Source organism: Euleptes europaea, chromosome 9, assembly GCF_029931775.1.
Source record: "Euleptes europaea isolate rEulEur1 chromosome 9, rEulEur1.hap1, whole genome shotgun sequence".
NCBI lineage: Eukaryota > Metazoa > Chordata > Lepidosauria > Squamata > Sphaerodactylidae > Euleptes > Euleptes europaea.
In genome coordinates, this window is record NC_079320.1 from 53,570,575 (window position 1) to 53,589,709 (window position 19,135).

At 41.2% G+C, this 19,135-nt stretch overlaps 1 protein-coding gene across 2 annotated transcripts in view; it reads left to right on the forward strand.

Moving 5' to 3' along the window:
• The window catches only part of GALNTL6 (polypeptide N-acetylgalactosaminyltransferase like 6), a 620,684-nt gene that overhangs the window by 229,357 nt on the left and 372,192 nt on the right, over positions 1-19,135 (forward strand). For both annotated transcript variants that reach the window (XM_056855291.1, XM_056855292.1), the window contains exon 2: positions 9,119-9,227. In XM_056855291.1, coding sequence (XP_056711269.1) covers positions 9,119-9,227 — 109 coding nt within the window. The remainder of the gene's footprint in view (positions 1-9,118; positions 9,228-19,135) is intronic.

Consider the following 19,135-nt stretch of genomic DNA (forward strand, 5'->3'; position numbering starts at 1 on the left):
CCACTTCCAGGTAGGCCCAGTCCCAGCATCCTTGCTCCCTGCCGAGGACTTTCCCCAGCCAATAAGGTCTCCCTGAGGCCAGTGATGACTGATGACCTCATCAGCACCTGCAACTCAATTCAGAGAGTCTGGCCGGCCGCCAATGTTTCCCACAGCTTCTGTTCATTCTCCTTTGTTCTGGCCAACATGGCTGGGCTCAAGCTGTGTGCCTGCTTTGCCCTCACATCCTGCTGTTTGCAAGTAGGGTGAGTCCTTTCCCGCAGCCATTTTTGGGTCGTTCCCTGGCACCTGGGTCAAACTGAGGTGTGGGGGGGAGAGCTGGCTCTGTTTCTGAGATCTTAACACTCGCTGCTGAAACTGTTCAGAGAGATCAGAGAGGAAGCCTATGTGGTGTGCAGGGTGGTGGTGGTGGAGCCAGCTCTATTTTTCGAGATCGTTACACTCACTGCCAAAACTGATCAAACTTGAGGGGTTGTATGAGGGACAAGCGAGAATGGGTGGGGTAACAGAAACCTGAAGTTAAGACTATTCACAGAAATTGCCTCCATTAGCTTCACTTTGGGATCAAGGCAAAATCTCAAATCGTGATAAAACAGGTTCCTGAAAGCATGGGACAAGTGCGCTGTGGCTGCAAAGTGACTTCTGAAGGTCAGAAAAAGCATGAATAATCCAAAGGAAGCCCCAAAGCAGTCCCATGGGGAACACGAGGCTAACCAAACATAAATGGCCCTAGTGATTCAGAACAAGGGCCGGCCCAAGGACTTTCTGTGCCCTCCGGTTGACCATCCTGAGCATGACCCGAGCCACTGACCATATGTTCAGCTCCAGGGTCACTTGCCTGCCAGTGGGGCGAGAGAAAATGGGAGGGGTGTGTGCATCAGAACCCACAAGTGACACCACCTAGGAATCCACAACATATCTGGTAAAGAACCCTGTTCAGAATTGCACATATTTCTCATAAGAACTGCACAGATCTGGTTGAGAAGAACCATTTTGTATACAGCTGCACATCAGGAAGTTCCCTGCTATAACACGTGTGTGCCTGATGCTTTCTGCACCTTGCTCACCAGTGAGGCCAAGCACATAATTTTTGATTAAAGCTAACTGCAACAATATAGTCTAACCAAGACTACACAACTGTTGTGTATGTATGTAAGTGCAGAATGTAGCCCACAGCGATGCCTACCATTCCATTTTTGCTGTCCTCCTGGGACCCTTCAAGAGAAAGATCATCAAGCACTCAGGGGCCAACAGTGTTTGCCTGATGAATCACAGACTTGGATCCCATGGCATTGTTCCCCCCTTGGGCTTCTCTCTGAACCATCTCAGAGGCTTCCATCCACTGCAGTGCTTGCTTCCTTCGCCATTCCTTTGCACTTCTTTGTGCATAAAGGCTCATTCAAAAACATTGATCTTGTGTATGCGAAAATGCTAGCAGTATAGAATGTGAGTGCTGCAGTTGAAGAAAGCTTTCACAGTAGCCAGAGAGAGTTGTGAGTGAAACAGTGTCATAGGATCTGAACCATAAATTGCACAAGCCTTAAATAGTACTAGCACCACTAGCACCGGCTGCAGCCACACTGTAAATATAATCCAGGAACTTGACATCACAGGTATGGCACTTAGTTACTAAGGGAGGCTAGAATACTGCTAACATGTATTTCCCAATGATTGAAGAAAATTCAGCTTTACTGGAGCATGAAAGTGTAACCCACAAATAAAATCACCATTAGCGTTCCACAGAATATAGTCTGGCAAATAACTGGTGCTGCATTAAGCTGTAATTCTTTGCCATTCACAATTGGTATTCTTCCCTCTGTTTGGACACATTTATTATTTCTTCAAGTGGTCCTTTGATACGTCTTGCTGAAATTATTGTTTTGCTACGAAAGGCCATAAACATAATATTTCCTCAAATACAGTTCATAAAACACACTGCTTGAGCCGCATTTTCAGCATGCTCGTGTGCATCTTCATCAAGCATTTTATATCTGACCACACAGTGTGCATCCGTGGAAGATTTGAATAAAATTATTTTTCTAAGAGAATCTATAAAGAAAAGCAATTGAAAGTGCCGTCATGTTTGTCTGTAAGGATGCTGCTGAACTCTAACCAAAATTAGAATTTGAAATCCAACCATGTGGATTTTGTAAATGTTTGTTTGTTTGTTTTTAGTTTATTTACCAGAAGCTGACACAGGGCCCTATCTGGTTCCTAGTCCCAGTGCCTGCAAGGCTTACAATAAGCTCAACATGCACACCTAAAGAGCAGAAGGGTTTGTATTTTTTTAGATTTAGCCTATGGGGTAGAACAGTAGTGTCTGGTGCTGGTTTAGTCTAATCAAATGACAAACTAGTTTTGGATTAGCATGCATGAACAAGAGTCAAGAGCAGCATCCCATGAGTTCTTCTGCAAGCAACCAAAGCGTAACATTAGCCAGCACAGTTGCCCTGAAAAACTGGGACTATTAGGAAGCCAATGTCTTATCCAGAAAAGGGCCCCGTGTCAGGGCTTTCCCGGGAACAGTGTCCCCTACACAGGGAGAACTAGAACACGAGTTTATGTGAGTGAGTGCTGTCAAGTCAGTCAACTTATGGTGACCCCAGCAAGGGGCTTTCCAGACTAGTGAGAAGCAGAAGCTTCATACGCTATAAACAATCTTCTCTCTTAGATGCCATATCTCCTGGCTTAGTTCAACTTTAATGCTGCAGTTTGCAACTATGTATATTTTTTAATCGTGTATATTGTTAAGACCACAACAGTTGTTTGTCATTGTCTTCCACTGCAGAGCCTTCCTTGGTAGTCCCCATCCAAATACCTACTTTGCTTCTGAGGTCTGATGAGATCAGGCTATACCTTCCCTCCCGTGTATTCACTTACTGACTTCATTTATACCCCAACTTTTGCCCTGTAGAGATCCAAAGTAGCTTACATCATTCTTCTCTCCTCCATTTTATCTGGAATAAAAGGCACTGTTTGGGTTTGTTGTATACACAGACACCCAGGACTCAGATAAGCCACCTACTGAGACCCTGGCACCAGAAACGCAATGGGATCCTGAAGAGGGGCCAGACATGAAGCCCCCCCCCTTTGCCAGGGATCCAGATTTTTTGTTTGTTTAAATGTAAATACTTTGGCAACAATGTATATGTTACAATGTGTATAATTATAATACATATTTGTAAAGTTCAGTGTTTTCAATATTATAAAGTTTAGCTTAACATTCAGACATGCTGGCCATTCTGTGTTTTGTGACTATGGTCCTTTATGCATGGCTGTTTCACTGGCAGAAAAGAATTTCTGTAGTAAACAAAAGAAAATGTATTATTTGGACAGGAACTCTTTCATAGGTCTTTTATGCACAGCTGTTTCACTTGCTGTCAACCCTCCTACGACTTCGGGTCTTTGTGTTGATAATGCATGCCATTTCCGACCGTCAGAGGTTGCCTCACTCTCCCCCTGCACTTCCCCATGTTTTGCCCATGTTTTCAAAGATCGGTTTTATCTCAAATTTGAAAACGCAGACAAAATGCAAGGAAAGGCAGGGGGAGAGCGAGTCGACCTCTGACGGTCGGAAACGGCATGCATACTCAACACAAAGACCCGAAGTCGTTGGAGGGATGACAGCAAGTGAAACAGCCATGCATAAAAGACCCATGAAAGAGTTCCTGTCCAAATAATACATTTTCTTTTGTTTACTACAGAAATTGTTTTCTGCCAACCTGTCAGAAAGCAAAAATTTGAGATGCATGTGCTATGGTACCACAGGGTACAGCAGTTTGCAACTCTTTATCAAGTATTGGGTATATTTGCAATTTTTCATATAGAAAATAAACAGATTTATACTTTTAAATTCCATCAAGATTCCAAATAGTACAATTTTATATTTTAGCTTAGTTATAAATGATGTATTTCATGTCGTTTAATCAGTAAAAGAAGTTTAGACTTGATAGGAAAGTAAGCATTGTACATAGTTCAATTTCCCCCAAATTTCTGTTTTTTTTGTTTTGTTTCTGGAAGGGAAAACAGACCGCCCCCCTTCCCCAGTGGCTTTTAAATTTCCAAAAATGTTACTACTCTAGTCAGGATTTGAGCTGTCAGAGGCCAACTGAAGTATTCTATTGTAAGGGAGACCAAAGAACAGTACCTAAATTATGCAATGGAGACTAGGAAATGTGTCCAGTTGCAGACAATTGAATTGGCATCGGCGGCAGGTGTGACTCACTGCTACTGACAGTGAGGTGTGTTGATGGCCCTTTCTGGGCTTATTATTGAATTAGCTAGAAAGTCAGTATTGTGAGAGAGATTCTTAGATCCTTGGGTATTATCCTGCAAACCTGGGTCATCACTTATGTCCAAGGATGTGAGGAGCTTTGGATGGTTCTCCTGGATTCTTATTCCCCTGGAGTATTCAAGCAACCAAGCTACTTCCTCTTGAAAGCTCCTGGAGAAATATATGCCTGAATTGAGAGACTCTGCATTCATATTAAAATGTATGAATAAATCTATGCTTCTTACTTTGGAAAGCCAGAGGATTGTGGGGTACAAAAAAATCAAGGGTTGGAGGAGGCTATACAGCATCAAATTGACATTTATCATCCCCTTTACAATTAAGAGTCATCTTGGTGTAGTAGTTAAGAGTGGTGGAGTCTAATCTGGTGAACCAGGTTCGATTTTCCAGTCCTCCACTTGAAGCCTGCTGGGTGACCTTGGGCCAGTCACAGTTCTCTCAGAACTCTCTCAGTCCACGTGGAGGCAAGCAATGGCAAATACCTCCAAACATCTCTTGCCTTGATAGCTCAGGCTAGCCTGATCTCATCTGATCTCAAGGTTAGCCCTGGTTAGAATTTGGATGAGAGACCTCCAAGAAACGCCAGGGTTGTGACGCGGAGGCAGGCAATGGCAAATATCTCTTGTCTTGAAAACCCTACTGGGTCTCCATAAGTCAGCTGTGACTTGACAGCTCACACAGACAAATATTACACTTGGGTGCTCGGTTTGCTTTTAGTTCAGTATTCCTCTCCTTCCTCCTAGTGAATGTACTCATCAGTTCTAACAGCACAAAGGGCTGGAATACCACTGTAACAATTTCTTCCAGTAGCTTTGTGGCACTGATTTAGGAAATGTTTCTACATTTCCGTAAAGGAGGTTGTGTAACTCATCCTCTATTCATTTACTTAAGAATAGATCACTTGAACTCACAGGGACTTCTGCGAAAACATGAAAAGGAACAGGCTATTAAAAGCCAGCTCATTAACATTCTTCCCTGAACAGGCATGGTGAGGTTCCTGGTATTTACATGTATTTCATGCTCAGACTTAACGAAAAGGTATTTTCTCTTTAGAGACTTTCAGTGGTGTGGACAAATTCGAATAGCAGCATTTATCTGTTAACAAAAAATGCTTCTGCAAAGTGGTGCTTCATGTGGTGAATTGTAACACTTGTATGGGTTTCCATTATGAGTAATCCCACTCACATTGATCAAGGCTCAAACTAGATGTGACATTTTTAAACAAGTTGGGTCATAGGAACCATCGGACAGCAGCTGTGGGGAACTAATTTCCTCCATACTTTACCAGCCTGGTTCACATTAGGACTGTGACATGAGGGGCTTCAGCCTTTTTCCTGATCCAAAATGGCTTGGGGTATTATTTGCCCAGTGTGTGTGTGTGGGGGGGATGCATGTGCAGTATACCCTGACCCAACTTGTCAAAAAAGTTATGTCTAGTTTTAGCTGGAGTCTACTTGTATGCTACTGCTGCGTACCTCTGGTGCCAGGTGTTATGGAAACGTTGTTCTACATTGGGCCTGACTGATGCAGAAAGCATCAGTACAACAGTTATCGTACTTTGGTCACATCATGAGAGGACAAGATTCACTGGAAAAGACAATAATGCTAGGAAAAGTTAAACGCAATAGGAAAAGAGGAAGGAAGACCTAACATTGAGGTGGATTGACTCAATACAGAAAGCCACAACCTTTAGTCTGCAAGATTTGACACATAACACACTTGACAAAAAATGCTGCAGTTCAGAAGCAAACTTTGGTTGTCACAACTCACTTTATTTTCTTTAGCCCTATAGAAAGGGCGTCTCCATCACGCTAATTTAAAATGGCCAATATTTCCTTCTTCCACACTTTCCCACTGGCTGCTGGTCATACTTGTGGTTTCACATATTACCATGCTATATACACTACCTGTTGTCCTCTAGCATTATTTATTTCGTTTAAGAATAAGAACAGATAGTGGGGGGAAATCTCACAAACACCTATCTTTTTATGCAGTTTAGCAACACTGTTGCATTTAATTGTGGGTTCTTGGTTTTCTTATGCGCTCTGCAATAGGAATTCTGGTCGAGGTTATTTTTTCACCCATTCACAAATAGAATTCCTGTAACTGAGTTTCTGAGACAGAGGTTTCTCTGCCCTTAGGTGCCACAAACAGGGCAGTCCTAAGAATTCCACCTTTCTAAGTTCCATTGAAGTCACTAGGCTTAGAATGGTGTGACTCTGCTCAGAATTGCACTGTACGTCAAGGAAACCATTGCTAAAATGCTTTAAAATAATCTTGTTACGCCACAGATCAACATCAAAAGGGAAGGCCTCCTAGATGTTCAGATGCTGACAAGGGAAATTGGTAGCTTAGAACTGCAGACAGCTTCACATTTTCACACCCCCTTAATTTAAAATTCCTCATTTGGAACACAGCTCTGATGTTTTGAGAAATTCCTGGAAACCCGCTCCAGGCTCCCTGAATAAGAAAAAGTCTCCTACTGTGTGTTCATGGAGAACATTTCATTAAATGTAATCCCCTAAGGGTCACTAATGTTCATTTCACCCCAACAGGTCTCATTAGAAGAATGATTATGTCTGAATTCTCCTCTTCATAAATGGCTTCTGAGGTCATTGTACTTAATTCCTCTATAAAATTAAGGGATAGAGATAAAGCTCCAAAAGTAACTGTGATACTGATCCACACACACACACACACACACACACACACTATTATAGACTGTTCAGAACAGAAGAACAAAGCACAGTGTGGAATAGTGTGGTTTTATCTCTGGTCTTCAGCGTTTTCAGAGGCTACCCCATGCCTGTAGACCAACCTCCCAGGTGAAGTTTGGGGCATATAACCTTGGGCTTTCTGGTAAGACTGCAGAACAGAATTGTTCCTGTTGAGGTCTCTCTCCAGTAATTGTGACTTCCTAAATACATTCTCTCTGTTCTCTTTAACTGGACATGCTTCCCAGTGTGCTTCTTTGTGAACAAAAATACCACTCTACCAGCAGGGGGTTGGGGTGGGTCATGCATTTCCCTTGCCTTGTTGTGAGCTTACGTATAGAGTCTACATATGTGCATATGCCAGCGTGGTGAAGTGGTTAAGAGCAGTGGACTCTAATTTGGTGAACCGGGTTGGCTTCCCCACTCCTCCACATGAAGCCAGCTGGGTGACCTTGGGCTAGTCACAGTTTTCTTAGCGATCTCTCAGCCTCACCTACCTGACAGGGTGTCTGTTGTGGGGAGAGGAAGGGAAGGAGATTGTAAGCTGGTTCGATTCTCCTTAAAAGGTAGAGAAAGTCTGCATATAAAAACCAGCTCTTCTTCTTCTTCTAGACATAGAATCTTTGCAGTAGTGCTGGATTAAAGTTTAGTTTAACAGGTATGGGTGAGGCTGTTGGACATAATCCTGACCTTTTCTCCGTAAATTGACTATCTTTTGCTTTGGCCCATTGAGCCATATCATGTTTTTAATTAAATAGAGAAGACTCAAAAACCCCTAACCGCCCAAAACTCTCAGACGTTTGCCTTGGTATCGCAATTTGTAAATCTTAGACTGAAATTAATCATTGAGTGCCTCCCCCCCCCCAAAAAAAAACACAAATTGTCTAGTACATAAGTCTTCAGAGGGAAGCATTTAATATATTTCATCGAGAAAAGTGGATGACTTCAAATTAATATCAGTTTGGGGAAGCAAGTGAAACACATTTCCTGCAATTCTAATTAATTTTTCTCATCCTGATCATACAAGGGGATTTGCGTGTTTATGTGTTGAGGAGCAATCGCTACAATCATAAACACAGACTATGTTTTCATTTTAAGTAACTGGTTTTCCATGATGTGACATCATTCCGTCAAAATAAAGGCAGTAAGTAGAAGAACAAGTAAATAAACCAATTCCTAAATCTTTGACTCCTTTCTGTAAATTATGATTGCCATTCCTGGCTGAAATCAGGCTTTGGGCTCATTAATTGGGAGCAGTAGAAATTGTTGTATTATCTAGGGAAATTTGAACATCTGCAGGGAATTTTCTGAATAGTTAAACAAAGTTTCCTACCACCAAGGGGAAAAAAAAGAAACAATTTCAAGCAATCAAGCGAAAGCAAATAAGCATGACTGACAGGGCAAAAGCTGAGTAGGGGAACATTTGTCTGTTTAATGTACTACTAAAGCAATGAAAAAATATTGAATACATGCAGCTGTGCTATTTTCCCTTTGGTCTTACAGCATTTAATAAGTTGGTTGATGTTTCTACTCATAATCTCAAAATGTGGGCAAGAAAATCTCTCTTAGTAACCTCAGCAAGCAATGAAAATTGCCGACTTAATTGATAGTAGAGAGGGATTAATTCTATGCTATTTCATGTTGCTGTGCTTTAAAGATATACAAATCTGATAATTCTCCTTTATGCAACATGGAGAGACAATTTTTCATATTTATATTTTAATAGCAAAGTCGGCCAAATCTTTGGATACTGACTGGAGCTTTGAATAGGCAAGATAAATATTTCTACAAACCCGAAAGGGGCCCCAAGTTTGCAGAAAAATATAACACACACATAGAGACAGACATACATTTTGGTTTAAAAAAAAAAAATCTGAAAATGATAAAAGGTGAGCCTGAAGCTTTAAACAATGGATTGCCTCAGTGGCTTTAGGCAACCACAGATTCTAGGCTTGGTTTCTTTGAGTAAAAAGGCAGGGGAGAGGGCCCTTCCCAGGTCTGTTTTGGCCTTTGAGAGAGAACTCATTAGGGCCAGGCCTGGCTAGGGTTGCTAGCTACAGGTGCCAATTTTTTTTTTCATTTAGTTGATCTTAATATTTTTTTGTGTCTGCAGATGTTCCCAATGGGGCTTGGAGATGGACAACTCTATACCTGGACAGATGGCTTGAAAAGAAAGGACTGGCATGACTATGAAAGTATTCAAAAAGATGCCATGCGTGCAGGTAGGATGCTTAGAGTAAATTAGTTCCATATTTGTATCTTTACTTTTGCTTTAGATCTGGCTAAGCATTATCCATTTAAATCTCTTTGGAACATATATTATATATCAAGCTACGCTGTCATGTAAAAATAGATTATAAGTAATACCTGTCAAAACTGTAGCCTCTATAAGAAAGGGAAATAACCCTTATATATCAATTCTATTATTTAATAGTTGAAGTTCTGTCACAACAGTGTTAGTAGAAAAGACACTCCCTCCACTGCACATTGTTTGCTGCTAATTAAAGCACATGTTCTCTACTATTTGCTGGAATATACTGATGCTTTCACGTATGCGCTCCCAGGGTTGTGATAGACCCAGCTTCTGTTCTGTGGGTGGGGTGAAGCGAGGTGAAGACAGTCTGTACTCAAAAAGGCTTCCTAATAGCTCAGGCTGCTTTTGCAAAGGGACAGGGGACTATCATCTGATCTGCTCTGGCTTATTGGTATAGGAAGTCTTCCTTCACTGGTCTCCCTGCAGACCCTTCCCTAAAGTAAACCAAGCTGGGTGGTAGCACATGAGGTTTAATCCTTGCTTTGTATCCTCCAGGTTGCCAGTTCCTGCTGTAGATTTCAGTCATGAACGATTGCTCTTGAAGCCTGTGGAGGCCTCAAGCAGCTCGGAAGATGGTAGCCTGACACCTGCTGGGATTTCAGCAACAGTGCCAGAGGTCCTGGGCCTGCGGTTGTTGTCTGTAATGCTTAGTACTCATTCCGCTCATATTATCCCAGCAATCTCTACAACAATCTCTGTACAGTCATCTAGTGTTATTATTGTATATTGTGGGTGGGGTATGGAGACAGAAATTTTGTCACAACTAAGGACCAGACTTGATGTCCATCCTGTGGATGCCGCAGCCATTTTAAAGCCGTTTAAAAATACCATGAGGGACCGATCCTGATTAGGGCCACAGCACAGTGGTCTGAGATGCTTGTTTCCCCTGTACCTTTTCAAATGCTAAAATGACTCCCCCCTCCCACAGCTGTTTCGGCGTTTTTAAAGATGTGAGGTGGGGGGGAACAAGAGTGCCTCAGCCCACTGTGCTACAGGGCTGATTGCAGCATTTAAAAATTGCTTTAAGATAGTGGCATCCTTGGGTTGGTCCTGTGGATGCCACCGTGTCCTGTTTGGCCGTAACAATTTGGACAGGAGACTTTCTGGCTTACTTGCAACCACTGTGCATAGACGTCTAGCTACTGTTGTGCGAAGTGCTGTGTTAATATAGAGACTATAAATGAATTTGGTGCCACCAAAAAACCATGCTCCAAGATACAGCAGCAAAAATTACAAGGAATAGCAGAAAAGTGCACCCTTTGGAAGACAGCTCTTTCTTACCTGCCTGTCTTATGTCAAGGTTTAAAATCTGAAAGTGCCCAACTACTTTCCATCTGTACTCCGAGTTGAAAGTTATTCTAGGACTAGCTTTGTGCATTCAGAAAAACCTTCTGGATTTGTCTTATTTTGTCCTGTCACTCTGTATTCTGGGCTGTGGCTCATGGGAGGGGCTGTGGCTCAGTGGTGGAACATCTGCTTGGAATGCAGAAGGTCCCAGATTCAATCCCTGGCACCTCCAGTTGAAAAAACTAGGTAGGAGGTAATGTGAAAGACCTTTGCCTGAGACCCTGGAGAGCTGCTGCCAGTCTGAGTAGACAATACTGTGTGATAGACCATTGGTCTGATTCAGTATAAGGCAGCTTCATGTGTCCATGAGTCCATGTGCACATACTGCTGAAATACGATTTGAATATATTGCATCATTAGTCCCACTGCCTTCACTGGTCTCCCCCTCCTTCCCACAGTATACTGGGGAAGCATCATGTGATGGCAAATGAAGTAAGCAGCATAGCACATTTCAATGCTGTTCAAGAAGTTAGAGCAAATACTGCAGTAAAGTTGTCACCTCAAATCAAAAGTAACTCTTTGGCTCCACATATCTTTCTGCAGCAGATGCTTCAGGGAAAAGTGCAAAAAATACCATATGGGATTGAGAATAAATAGATGGAATTTGTGATAATGTGGGTGGGAAAACAAGAAACTGTATGTTTAACCCAGGTAGTATGAAATATTAAGATGGAACTCTTCGTTCAACAAATGTTCCTCAAAATTTTGGCAACATGACATGTCTTCCTGTGTTTTGAACAGTTTCATGTTACTAATCACTGTTCAATTAGTTTAACTCTTTGGAACAAACCATTAATATGGGATTGGCAAAATAATTCCAAAACTAATCTAGAAAATGTGCATCACTACAGTGAAGACACATATATCCTCTTTCAAGAACGGCATCTAGAGAGGAGGCTGCCTACTCTTTCTTTGCATGGTTCACTGCTATAACTTTGTCTCATTTAATTTAGGACACAAGTAGAAAAGGGACTGAATCCTCTAAGATTAAGGAATTCTCTTTTTACAAAGTTTAAAATAAATATTTTATGTTTTTTTTAGCTATCAGAAGTTTTAGAAATACTGATCCATACATTGTCATAAAAGTAGACTAGTAGAGCTTTAATTGCAGACTTTTGAACTTGTACAAGTTAGATGTGTCAGATATTATTATAAACATTCTGTCCAGGATGTGTATCTATTTGACACTGGCACCAGTTGAGTACCATAGATTCTGACCTCCTCAAACTAATGAATAGAAAGGGAATTGTTAAGTTTTCTTGTACCAGAGTTCTGTTCATTATTCAGCTACTTCAGTTAACAGTTTTCGGTAGACAAAAGCAATACACTTCATTATGTAAGGAAAGTGTTTTAGAGGAAACTTCCTTGGATCGTGTGAGCTCACCTCATTAGATAAAGTGCTGCGACATCAACTAACAGAGCTTCCCAGCATTTTTTAAAAAGGCTAATAGGAGCAGTGAGGTCCTTATTTGGGAATGTCCTTCCCCTGTGCTGCTGTTAGCCTTGAGAAAGACATTAAAAGACCAGGAAGGAGACGATGCTTATATTTTTGTCCTTCATGTACTAATAAGAGCTTGGGGGAGGAAATTGTTCAGGTTGGTTCTGGTCTTGTTCATATTGCTTAGACAGAGAAACTTTACATCTCTGCATTCATTGCAGCTTGCAGTCATCCCAATTTTCTTATCCACTGTGCAATGGCCACAAGTGTAGTAGATAAAATGCAGGACTAGGAATTTGTATCCTGCTTTCTGCCCTCAACAAGACCCCAAGGTGGCTAATAGATAAAAAACATTTACGATAAAAACATGTCTTAAGAGTCGTGAAAACCAAACACAAATACATGTCATTTAAACAATTAAAACCAAGCTAAATCCCTACACTGCCGTGAGACTCATTGGATGGTCTTTCGCAAGTGTCTCTTTCTCAGGTTAATCTACCTCCCAGGATTATTGTGATGATAAAATGGCAGAGAAGTAATGCCATCCTGATTCCTTGGGAAACAGGCAAGATAAAAATCTAACAGATTTAATGTTTTCATTGAGGAACTCTTCTATACCACAGAAGAAGTTGGATTCTGGGTAAATAATTTATGAAGTATCATTTTAAGAGTTTGAACTAATACAGCACAAGGTGGTCAGCATGGTTTAAGTACTAGCATTCTAGATTTAAAAACTCTTAGCAAGACATGACAACGACAGAGCTCTAGATTATTTTCATGTTTGTTACCATAAAAATCTTATACTCATATTACTGAAGGATACAACTAAACTACAACTATACTTCAAAGGGTCTCTTGCCTTTGGTTAATCCTCATTGTTTTGAACAATGTTCTTTCATAAAGTATGTTTTCTTGCTTAGTTTTTTTTTTTTTTTTTTTTGCCAAAGCAAAGCATTCTGATAGTGGTGGTAGCACTAATCCTTAATTGCTATTGCAAATGGAATATTTTATGAAAGCAGCAGTATTTTTTTAAAAGGTATAGTTTGCGCAGTGCCATTTTAAAAGCATGTTTCACATAACACTCCAGAAACTCAAAGTACCATGCATTTTTTTGTAAATTAGAATTTGATCCGTGTAACTTCTTATTGCCTACTTGTAAGTGTTCTACTTGTGTATTTAATTTGTAAAAGGTCAGAAAGACTTTAGTGAGCATCTTTCTATGTCTAGATATATTAAGGTTCTGTTTTCATATAGACAAAGCATGGTACACATGGTCAATGTTTTTGCAAAGAGAATTGAATGGTCTGGTTTTATTTCCCTTTGGTGCAGATCTAATTTTTTGCAGTTTTGCTTGAGTTTTAGCAGGTTTTTGAAGTAATACAAAAACCTGCCCAACTCATTTAATTGAGGCAAAAGAGGTATGGGTATACACACCATAAATAATGTTTCTTCTCTCATTCTGCCTTCAACTTCCTGATAACACTGTTGTCATCTCTGTCTGCCCCAAAATCTCCATTGCCTCTTCCTTTATTTTCTTTCTCCATTGTTGTATTAAACTGGGGGAATAGTGTGGATCAAGGGCCCGCAATCCCCAGCATACATGCCAAACAGTGGCACACCAGACCATTTTGCTCAGCATACAGGGCTGGTTCTCATCCCAGGGGACCCAAGTAAGCTGCTAAAGTGCAGACAATACCAGTAGGGTTCCTCTTGCTCCCAAGGCACCTGGCCAAGCACAACTCTTGTCTCTATCCCTCCACACACCCATACACACTTGGCTTGTCGGCAAGTGGACGTAAGAGGGTGTATACCCACCCCTGGTATAAACTGTAAGCTCTTATGTTTTCTCAAAGTGTTCTTTAGCATAATGCAATGGATTGGGTCCAAAGAGACCCTGTGAGCAGGAGGTACTTCAGCACATAAGAAGATGGGCCCTGAAGGGATTTCCATCAGTGCAGCAGGACTTCCCTGCCTGCCCTCTCCTGCTGCATCCCAAAATGCACCACAAATTGCTGCTTCTGGGTGGGCAGGGAACCACCGCAGACAGCAGCAGGGGAGTTGGAGGTTTGCCACAGGAGGGGAGAATAGGTGAAATTGCCCACCTTCCACCACTGGAAATTTCTACTGGCTTTCTTCCCTTAACTGGTTTCCTTCTTTCAGGAGGAATCCAATGATCAGCTTCCTCCCAGCTGGTGACTAAGCAATTCAGAGTTCCTGTCAAGAGGATCTTGACCGTCAGCTTGAAATTCAGCAGTTTCTCCACCTTCTAGAATGGCTGGCTGCTTGGTGTAGGCATCTGCTTCTCGGTGGCTGCCAGAAGTGCTAGGGGAGCAATCTGTTTGGGGTTCATGCAGATTTCAACATAATGCTTTATAAATAGTTGATCTTCTAAATATCACACAGTGACCTTTTTGACTGTGGGTATACTGACATGTAAAAAGAGAATGGAATGGAGACAAGGTGAAATGAAAAGTGACAGATGGTGTAAATAGCTCAGCTCCCCCCACACTTGCTACTACTTGGCCACTGTGCCAAAAATAGTAGCACATCATTAGATGGACTTCTGATGGAACTGTGCCAAACCATTCTGAATTCTGGGCATTTTTTTGCAATTAGTTATGTGTCTTGTTGAAAGCACGCTTATGACTTAAAGTTACCCAATGAGCTTGGCTTGTGCTTTGACTGTTCTTCAGTCCAAGAAGTGCATTGACTCTAGAAGGCATTTTTTTTAAAATGATAAACATATGAGGTGACGGGGGGGGAGAATATTCTTGTCAAGTCAGTACACAAAGAAAGGACGGGTGAAGCAAGGTATAATCAAGAGCAATGAAGAGAGGGTAATAAAAGTCCAATAGAATACTATTTGAAAGGAACACCAAGTACAGATGCACCTGGCCAGGAGCTGAGGATGAGAGACAGGCTGAATTTCATGTATTGATCTGAAATAATCTTATATAGGCCAGGCTCCAGACCACTAGTTAATTGTAAAAAAAAAAAAATACATACAGCTAGGGGAAACTGTTTTAAACCACTGAGCTGGGCAACAACACCTTCTAGTACAAAGGAAATGTTGAGGCAATGAGAGTCTTCTACAACCACCCCCATGTTGCCATAAGTGTTGTCAGTAAGATGTTCTGCAGGTTTTTACTTTCAGTTTTGACAGGTGGTGAAAAATTGTCACATACAATAACATCATCTTTTTTATCTTAAGATCTCCACAGCAAAAGAGGGCAAAACAAGTTTGAGTGTCCAAAAATTCATTGAGGTTGGTTTGATGGATCTGAAGTGCCTTAGCAACATTTTTCATTTGTAACCATGTTTGAGATTAACCTTAAAGATGTAGGTTATTTTTGTGTAGCACTGGAGGTCAAACTAAATGATAAGAGGAATGGTGTGTACTGTTATAGGTAAATGATGCTGGAAAATTTTAATATACTTGAAAATTATTTTGTTTTAAAGGTGAACCTTCTTAACACTTGCCCCTCATACTTAAACTAGCTTTTATTGGCCTGTCTATATGATGTATAGTGTATTTATGATGGGAATATTTTTGTGCAAAGGGTTTAATGGACATATCTATTGTGGAGGATGGTTAGAAGATAAGAGGTGAAGATCATGCTAGTCATTATGCAAATCTGCCTAACTTCATATAAAACTGCACACTGAGAATATGTGTACACTGTAAGTATGCTAATAATTCTTTGTGTACAGTATGAACACTGTAAACCCAAATAAAAAGATATAATTTAGTTGGTGCTATATAATGCAAGCATGGATATAGCTGCTATAGTAGCTTCAAGCTAGTATTACAGCATAAGGAGGATTAGGTTCACCATGAGGCATGACCAGTATTTACAGTACTTAAAACCAGTAAACTGCAAGCTGTAGTTCTTTCGACAGCAGCATCTCTAGCTCTAAGGCAGAACTGAAGTTTGAGATGTCGCCAGGTAAATGTCCCAGCATCAATTAGAAATCCATTTCCCAGCATCTGATTCCCTCTAACCAATCCCAAGGCAGATGACAATCTATTTATTCCAGTTCTCAGAATGTCAGTTTCAGTTATTTGCATATCTTTTTACCCAAGACATATAATTTGTAAGAAGATCCAGAGTCAATTAACTGTACAGTAAACCGATGCAAGGGAACCTTGAGTTATGGTATTTTCATTAGCTGTGTAGAACGTTTAGTGGATACTGATTTTCACTTCCCCACATGGCAATCTGCACATGCCAAATTTCTGTATTTATCATAGGAAAGGAGTAGGGTTGCTAGCTTCGGGTTGGGAAATACTTGGAGTATTTGGGAGTCGAGCCTGAGGAGGGCGGGATTTGGAGAGGGGAAGGACTTCAATGCTATAGAGTCCAGTTTCCAAAGTGGCCATTTTCTCCAGGGGAACTGATTTCTGTCACCTGGAAATCAGTTGTAGTAGTGGGAGATCTCCAGCCACCACCTGGAGGTTGGCAACCCTAGTAAAGGGCCCTGTCGGTGTGGAGTGGTATGGTATAGCCCGATCTTGTCAGATCTCAGAAGTTAAGCAGGGTTGGTACTTGAATGGGAAACCACCAAGGAAGACTCTGCAGAGGAAGTTAATAGCAAACCACCTCTGCTTCTCACTTGCCTTGAAAGCCTCTTGTTGGGGACTTCATAAATTGGTTGCGACTTGATGGGGCCCTGATATTTTTCATGTTTGATAACCCTATGTGAAATAAACACCACATTTTCAGGTTAGTAAACTGACAAGAACGGGATGCTTAGGAATGTGTATATAAACGTGTGTTGTGAGGGAGGGGATGATATATGCTTGTATAGAATTGCTGTACATTTTAGACTTAAAATTGTTGCTGTAGGGCACAATTGCATTTAACACACACACACAGCACATAATTGAATTATTATTTATTTGTGGTACTTACATACTGTCTTTCTGACAATATGCAACAAGTACTGGATCTTACAGAACTTTTCCATTAATGGTTGTGCTTTCCTCCAGTGTAAAGAGCCTTTATCTGTTGCAAGAGGCAGTTTGCTGCTGCAAAGATTCCTTGCACCAGAGGAAAGCTTTCATGGGGGGGGGGGGGGAATTCTGTAAGATCCAACCCAACATTATTTACAATTTAAAATAGTAATACAAGAAATGCAAGAGCTGTCTTAGCCCCTTTCATCATTCCATTAAGTCACAAAAATCTTGAAAATCCCAGACAGGTTCTCTTAGGAGAATTATTTTAGTCCATTGATGGTCTCTATTATAATTAGGCAGGATATTGATCTTCAAATCTTAGGCTAAGTGCAGTGGTTGGCTCCTCCTGTTAGGTCAAAAGTAGGGTTGTGCATATCAATATACCCAAACAGAAAATAAACCCAAAATTAGTTTAAAATATTGTCGAAGGCTTTCACGGTCAGAGTTCATTGGTTCTTGTAGGTTATCCGGGCTGTGTAACCGTGGTCTTGGAATTTTCTTTCCTGACGTTTCGCCAGCAACTGTGGCAGGCATCTTCAGAGTAGTAACACTGAAGGACAGTGTCTCTCAGTGTCAAGGGTGTAGGAAGAGTAATATATAGTCAGAAAGGGGTTGGGTTTGAGCTGAGTATTGTCCTGCAAAAGTATTGTCCTGTAAGTATCAAGATAATGTGCTAATGAGGGTATGGTATGTTAATATGGAACCATTGTATCCTGAAGTGATCTGTTAATGTGTGTAATCCAGAACTAATCTGTATGGCTATTGTTGAATGTTGTCTTTGTCTGGAGGTTTTTCAGGGCAGGAAGCCAAGCCTTATTCATTCTTAAGGAGAGTTTAAGAATGAATAAGGCTTGGCTTCCTGCCCTGAAAAACCTCCAGACAAAGACAACATTCAACAATAGCCATACAGATTAGTTCTGGATTACACACATTAACAGATCACTTCAGGATACAATGGTTCCATATTAACATACCATACCCTCATTAGCACATTATCTTGATACTTACAGGACAATACTTTTGCAGGACAATACTCAGCTCAAACCCAACCCCTTTCTGACTATATATTACTCTTCCTACACCCTTGACACTGAGAGACACTGTCCTTCAGTGTTACTACTCTGAAGATGCCTGCCACAGTTGCTGGCGAAACGTCAGGAAAGAAAATTCCAAGACCACGGTTACACAGCCCGGATAACCTACAAGACCCAAAATTAGTTGTTTCGGCAATATTCGGGTTTCGGGGTGACTGAATATCAAAACATGGGAATCTGCCCAAAGCTGAATAGGTGATTCCCAAAAAAGCCAAATAATTATTTGACTTTTTCAGGTTTGGCTAGTCGTCCTTGCTTAGATGCATGGCTCTGTGCTTTCTCTCATTTTTCTATCTTTTGACTGGTTTTGAGGTAGGGGTCATGTAATAGGAGCCAATTTAGTCTGATCAACCATCTACTTTCAGTGGATTAATCTGGATCAAGCATAAGGGTTTTTTAAAAGATGGGGCTCACCAAGTCCTATCCGGAGGGATATACCCTCCAACTAAAAAGAGCCTGCTTCAACTACTGCTCACACCACCAGGCTTCCAAAGGAGACTTCCTCACTCTCACGGATGAGCAGGCTCCTTCAGAACAGCCCCCATGGTCAAGACTTCGGCTGGCTCTGATATCACCCCCCCCCCCGAAAACCTGCTCTCAAACTGAAGGTCACCCTGAGTAGAGGCTTCATTTCCCCACACTATGACCATCTCTTGAAATCAGTTTTTTGATGACTATAATAAAGGATTGTTCACAGGATGTCATTTGCCACCAAAATAAATGTTTATCATTCCTTATTTTTCTTGCATTTAAGCCATTTCCCTCAGTTTCAAGCTAATTTGCATGGACATCATGCTATGCACCCCAGATATGAAGGGAGCCCCAGACTTTGAGGTGTCAGCAGTCCTCGGCAATGCTGAACTTTTGAACCTGAAAACCAATGGACTCTACCTCCAAGAATGCCCCCACAGGAGCTTTGGAAAAAATTCCCATAGACTATAATGAGCCGGAATTTTTTTTTTTGGTAAACCAGGAAATAA